The following is a 6,993-nucleotide window of genomic DNA, read 5'->3' as shown; positions in this document are numbered from 1 at the left end:
AACGAGGTTCGGCAAAGATGCCTACGTCCTCGGGAGCAGAGCGGCGAGTTCCTTTCAATAATCAGAAAAGAGTTTACAGAAATCAGGGATTACCTCCTGGGGTTACTAACAGACCTATTTATAACCCCAGGAGTAAACCTAGGCACAATATGTAATTACAACATTACCCCTGTACCATACCGCGGGGCTTTGCCCCCGCACCCCAACCCACGTAACTTCCCAATTTGAAAGAAATGGCAAATGTATTCTGATGCGACAAGTTAGATACATCGTCCATTGAAGACAAAAGCTTCTCGGCTACTAGATAACAAGACAATAGTCACCATCCTTGGTTCTCATAGTTTCAGCAATGATTATTTCACAAAGATAATCTCTTGTATCCCATGTAACCAATAATAAAACTTTAGGAATGCTTTCTTCATTTAATTTCATAACCAACAATAAAAGAAACTAGCATATTAAATTAATGCTGGATCCAACATTGCAGCTAAAAACAACAATTCCATAACAAGGTGCCAGGAAACAGTTTATGCAAGTGAGCTGGCTGATCAACTTTCAAGTTCGCATGGAGTGAAAAAATTAGTGAGCATACCATAAAGGCTTACATGCTGATTATAGTAACAAGGAAAATGATGCTAGAAACCCCAATTTTCCATGTCCTAGATACTCTTGCAGAATTCATGCTACAAAAAATCAAATTCGAACTCTCAACTCTAAAACCTAAACCCATATCCTAGATACCTTTTTTTTTCTCGTTCGAAATGGCTCGTGAAGTGTGTGTTCGGGTTCAGCTCGAATAACATATTCATGTTTGTGTTCGGTTCGTGTTCCGCTCGATTCTGACTCCTGTTCGAAATGACTCGTGAAGTGTGTGTTCGTGTTCAGCTCGAATAACATATTTCTGTTTGTGTTTGGCTCATGTTCCACTCGAAATTGATGTTATTTGTGTCAGTGGTGTATTGCGTGTTTTCACAGGCAATAACACCGCAATAACACCATAATAATACCGCAATAACACTACAAATAACACCACACATAACACAATAATAAAACCACAACAAAAATTTTGCAGTGTTATTGCAGTGTTATTGCGGTGTTATTTGAGGTAAATTTGCGGTGTTATTGGTGTGTTTTCAGGGTGGTATTATTGCAGTGCTATTGTGGTGTTATTGCAATGCTATTCGAGTGTTTTCCCGTGTTATTTGAGGCAACCCGTGGTGTTATTGACGTGTTTTGGCGGCGGTGTTATTTGAGTTAATTTAAGGTGTTATTATGATGTTATTGTGGTGTTATTCTGGTATTTTTGAGGTAACCAGCGGTGTTGTTGACGTGTTTTCGGCGGCAGCGTTATTTGAGTAAATTTGCTGTGTTATTGTGGTATTATTGCCGCCCAAAACATACAAATAACAACGCTGCTGCAAAAACAAATTGGGTGGTACGTATGTAAATTCCCAAAATGAAAATATATTTCTTATGTGATATAAAAATTGGGAGGTATATATGTAAATATATTTATATTTATTTATTTTTTAGCCAATTCGAGTTGAATATGAGCTGATAAATATTGGTATAAATATTTGTTCATGTTCGACCCATTTATATTTCGAGCTTTGTTCAGCTTGAAAGCTGCTTAGGGAGCCAAATTCCAGCTGTTCGTGAACAACGACCCAAGTTGATGATCATATGTCCCGAAGTAGTTACGAAAGAACTATTTTCTAAGTGCAAAATGAATTTTGCGTGAGGCAAATAATGGGAGTTTCGAAGATCTTTGCCTTCCCAGCTCGCAGCACATAAAATTTATTGTCGAGGAGACTTGACAAGTAAAAACCAACCATAGAAGATCTCTTTTGGCTTTTGGCTTTTCGCGATATTTACTCGCACCGGATCATTACCTTTACTTCGGCTAGCACGAGAGCTCGTGAAGGGCCTAAGCGCGGAGTCCGTCGCTTGAACTTTTCCTAGAGACCTGAAGCTAGCGTGAATGGCGAAGGAGGGGGAGCCGATGCAGGAGGATCGAACAGAGGATTTCACATCTATGGATCACGGTTTGCTGCTGCTCTCTCATGACGGCTCACATTCCTTCTTTTCTTATTTCTATCGAATCATTAAACACTCTTCATATTGTTGTATTTTGCGTGAACTGGCGAACGATTGGCGATAAGTAGTGTTGTTATGCTATTTCTGATGGACAAGAGGAACATTTTGCATTTCGAGGTTTAGGGTGAAATGTTCCATGTGAGATGGCGTTGGTTGGACTTTTCTCAATTGAAACAGTTAATTGAAGTAGATTTTTTGTTTTTCATAAAGATTCTAAAATATTATTTATGAAGTACTGAGCTGCAGTATAAATCTTCGAAAGATTTGTGTTCACAGCTTCTGGTGTTCTGCATGCTTTCTTTTCATACGAACTCCAGTTGCCGACAATGATAAGCGCTAAAAGATCTCCCAGTTTCAGTGCATGCGGGTTTCTGTTGAGTTTGTAGTTTTTAATTGGCTCCAAGTGCTGCTAATGTTCTTTAATTGTTTTTTATTGATGTTTTACAATACAGTTCCTTTGCAGTAGGATTATTCCTCTTGGGATGCTGATAATTGTACTTGATATTGAAATAATTATAATCGGTATTAGTAATACAAGTAAATATTTGACCCTGGGAAGTTTACGTTATTGCTCATCAAAATTTGCACGCTGTTAGAGCTGTAGATAAAATTTATGGAAAAATGGTAGTGCTTATGTCATAAGAGTTCCAAAACACAAGGTAATCTTTTATGTAGAGAACGGTTCAATATTTCTACTTTGATTTCAAGTTGAGGAACTGCATATTATTACAAGTTTTAAGATGTTGAATCAACTTATCCTTAGAAGTAGATAAGCAAAATGCTACTTTTATAAGAAACCCTTGTTCTTTTTTGTGTAGTTAACTCCATTGAAGCTAGAGTTCAAGAATTATTAAAAAGTAATGAAGCTAACTTCAATGCTTGGACACTGCTTATAGCTGAGGTTGAGAATACCTCGCCAGTAAGTGTTGATTCTCCAGTATTCTTGTTAAACCTATAGGTATTTGCTCATGTTTTGTTCCTGAAAAATCTTCATGGTATTGAAATTCTTCCTCAGTTTAACTCAACGTACTCGGAATTACTAATTCAGTATAATGCTCTCTTTGCACACTAAGTTAATCTTTAGTTCAATTTCAATGTGGTTTCGGTTGATCTTCTTTTGATTCTATTGTTGGGAAGCTTAGTCTGAAGTCTTGTAGAGGATCCTGAAGGGTTTGAAATGCAGGCACTGTACATAATTTGGTAATTCATTTATTATTAATCTTTGTTGTGTTTGGGGCGGGCAATAAGATGAGGAGGTTAACTTGCTCTAAGAAGGCGAGTATGGTCACCCTTTTTCCTGTCTTAGCTCTCACCTTACTAAGTAGCATCTGGTTTCCACTATTTTAGTGTGAAATGAAATGTTAGCTTCAAATACATTGTGTTGTGCATGCATCTGTTTTGATAAAATGCTCTATTTGATAATTTCCTTCGTAATGAGCTCGAATTAGTACAGTCTAGTCTTTGCTCACTGTTTTTTAAATCAACATGGCATAATATTTGATATATTTAGGACTGCAAATGAAATTAGTCAGGTTGAGCTGAGCACGTGCTTGTTTGAGCTAGAGTTCACTTTTTAAGAGCTCTTTCGAGCTCGGCTTGAGCTCGATTCGAGCTGTTAAGGTTTTAGCTCGAGCTTGTTTATAGCTACGCTGTTCGAGTTCAGCTCGAGCTAGATTTGAGCTCGGTTCATATATGATTTTATTGAGTTTATTAACAAGCAGATCATTTAACAAAATAAACGAGTCATAATAAGTTTCAATCGAGCCTTACTCAAGTTTTATCGGAGCAACTTGTTAGAAAAAATAATGGAGCCACATCTAACAATGCTCGTTGAACCTCAAAGTAAACATTTGAATGAAACTGTTAATGTACAAGGTATAATCGAGCTTATTCACAAGCTTTAAATAATTACTATTCATAAATATAAATGAACCAAACAACGAGTTGTTAAAACTTGTTTATTTAGTAATCAAGTATTTATGAAAGTTTTCAAGCTCATTTGATTAATTAATCAAATGATCGTGAATGGGCTTTAATTGTGTCAAGCCATGAGTAGCTTGTCGAACGCTTGGTTCATTTGCTGCTTATATATATATCTCAGTTCTTTTGTAGCATGACATTTTAATGTTTCTTAAGCTTTGACGGAATGCCAAATAATTTCTTACTCTGATAATAGGATGACATACAAAAGATCTGCCTTGTGTATGATTCTTTTTTGTCTGAATTTCCGTTATGTTATGGATATTGGACAAGATATGTGGGGCACAAGGCACGGCTCTGCACTATGAATGAGGCCGAGCAAGTCTATGAACAGGCTGTGAAGATAGCATCACATTCTGTTCATCTCTGGGTCAACTATTGTAACTTTGCTATATCATCGTTTGAGGATCCTTCAGATGTTAGAAGGTAATTCAGATAACTGATGTTTTGCCGCTGCTATATAACTTTTAGACGGCATAGTTTTGACCTTTATGTCTGTTATGCAGGCTGTTTGAGAGAGGATTATCTTATGTTGACAAGGACTATTTATGCCATCTCCTATGGGATAAATATATTAAATTCGAGTATTGTCAAAAGCAGTGGGATCGGCTAGCTCATATTTATATCAACACTTTGAGATTTCCTACAAGAAGGTTGCAAAGCTATTATGAAAGGTATACAATTGGTCTAAAGATGGGTTATCTTTTTCTCAAAAATAAGAAAAAATCAAGCATGTAAGGCGTTTTAATTCATGGGATGGCAGACATTTGTTTTACCACTGGTTTGTCTGTTGAAATTTGATTTAGTTCTATTTTAACTGAGGTTATGAGCTTTTGTTGTAATGCACAGATTTGGCCATTATCTTCTGCTCATATTGGTCAGTCATTTTCTATTAAAAATTGAACTGATCCTAAATGATTAGATGTGAATATGAGGCTGATTGTACTTCTTGCTCTCGTAGTTTTGACCACATTTAAAGTAATTCTTTGAATTCATTTGGAGTTTTGAGCTGTTCTAAGATGGTAGTTCTTCATTGCTTTCAGTTTTAAGAAATTGGCTGTTCTGCTGGAAGAACAATTGGGATCCCAAAATGTAACAACTAAACTACCAGAAGGTGTTCCTAACTGTGAATTGACAAATATGAAAGGCTGTGAGTATACAGAAATCTCAAATGTTGTGGGTTTTCCTGATCAAAACCCTGCAGATCCAGAAGCTTTGAAGAAATATTTATTCTTTGGCGAGCTATTGTACCACAAATCAATTCAATTAGATAAAAGTATAAGTTGCTTTGAGGCTCAAATCCAGAGGCAGTATTTTCATATCAAGCCACTTGATGAGTTCCAGCTTAAGAATTGGCATGACTATCTCACATTTGTTGAGGAGCAAGGAAGTTTTGATTGGGTAAATACTGTTAAATGATTTAACTTTTGGGCGTTTCTCCAACTCTTGGCTATCTCCTGAAAAGCTCCTTTTTCTATTTACAGACTGTTAAACTTTACGAGAGATGTTTAATTCCTTGTGCTAATTACTCAGAGTTCTGGATTCGTTATGTTGATTTTGTGGATGCTAAGGGTGGTAGAGAGTTAGCTAATGATGCACTCGAAAGAGCATTGAAGGTCTTCTTAAAGGTAACTAACTTATAATTCTATATGGTTGTTATAAAATTGATGACTGGTAGCTTGCTTGTCAAAATTTCTGTCGAATGGCTACATTAAGAGTTTGGCTTTTGGTGTGGTTATTTTTCACTCTAATGAATGCATTATATTTGTTCTTCTGCTCAATATGGGTGCAGTTAGTTTTAATCTCATTTCTTTGGTATGATATATGCGTTCGATTATCAGTTATTATATTTGTTAAACAATTGAATGTATTATAACGAGGATTGGTGACAAATATAAGCTGCATTCATATAAACGTCCTTGCCGGGTATGCCCGCTGAGTTAACATGCTATTTTGCATTTCTATTCGTAATATTTCTGCTAGTGCCTAGTCGAATTTTAAAATTTAAGTGGATATTATGGCACCAAATTGGCGGTAGCGTATCATGTAGTCACTACCCAAAATGCTGTAAATATTTTTCTACTAGTGCAAAATCTGAGATCTTAGTGATGTAGCTTTTAATGAATGAAATACTTTTTTATATCGTGTTTATAGTTCTTGGATTTAATTAGTCTCTAATAATTTCCAGCTGCACGTTGCCTTGCCTGAAATAGTTGGATATAATTCATTTGTGGTTGTTCCAGCCCTTATTTGTCTTGAGCATCTTTTTATAACGGGCTGTAAAAAATGATTCTCATAATATCTATATGTTTATCTTCAACGCTAATAAGTTGCACATGTGGGATGGGGATTCCCGTTGCCTTGTTTTTCATACCATCTTAAATGCAGTATGGGCAGATTTTGATAGCAACGTAGAAGCAATGCATTACCTAATGATTCCTAAGATTTCTTGCTATTTGTTCTGTGGAAAAGTAAATGTAAATTTCTTGTCTTTGTCATGGTATCTTTCAATATTGTTGAATACCAATGTTTGGTATTTAAGACTACTGATCTCATGTGCAAACATTCTTGCTGAGGTGCTTATGGGCATATCATTTTGTATATTTAATTATCTATCCTGAATATGTAAGTTTTAATGTGGCGTCTAAGTGGCATCACACATTTTATTGTAGCCAACATTGAATGTGTTGTTTCGATGTTGCAATAAGATTTTTGTCAAATGAGGCCATGTTCATTTATCTCCTACTAAAGGATTTTTGTGGTGTTTAGTATCCTCACGGGGATTTTACCTCATTTGACATTTGTCTCTTATAATTTCTAGTGAAGCTTTCTAACCTTGAAATCCTTAAGGTTTATGGAGGTTCCGATCATGATTTGAGTTGTTTTTCATCCCATCATATTTTTGAAATGAAATCA

The 6,993-nt window shown here is 35.9% G+C and overlaps 1 protein-coding gene across 2 annotated transcripts in view; it reads left to right on the top strand.

The window, feature by feature from the left end:
• Positions 1 to 1,666: 1,666 nt before the first annotated feature.
• LOC110022764 (pre-mRNA-processing factor 39-like) overlaps positions 1,667 to 6,993 on the top strand; it is a 50,389-nt gene continuing 45,062 nt past the window's right edge. For both annotated transcript variants that reach the window (XM_020721861.1, XM_020721862.1), the window contains exons 1-6: positions 1,667 to 2,045; positions 2,916 to 3,016; positions 4,274 to 4,503; positions 4,584 to 4,751; positions 5,121 to 5,478; positions 5,562 to 5,705. In XM_020721861.1, coding sequence (XP_020577520.1) covers positions 1,982 to 2,045; positions 2,916 to 3,016; positions 4,274 to 4,503; positions 4,584 to 4,751; positions 5,121 to 5,478; positions 5,562 to 5,705 — 1,065 coding nt within the window. In that variant the 5' untranslated portion in view covers positions 1,667 to 1,981. The remainder of the gene's footprint in view (positions 2,046 to 2,915; positions 3,017 to 4,273; positions 4,504 to 4,583; positions 4,752 to 5,120; positions 5,479 to 5,561; positions 5,706 to 6,993) is intronic.

This window comes from Phalaenopsis equestris, unplaced genomic scaffold (assembly GCF_001263595.1).
Source record: "Phalaenopsis equestris unplaced genomic scaffold, ASM126359v1 Scaffold000202, whole genome shotgun sequence".
Classification (NCBI taxonomy): Eukaryota; Viridiplantae; Streptophyta; class Magnoliopsida; order Asparagales; family Orchidaceae; genus Phalaenopsis; species Phalaenopsis equestris.
The sequence above is the reverse complement of the archived record's forward strand: the minus strand, read 5'-3'. Positions and strand labels throughout refer to the sequence as shown.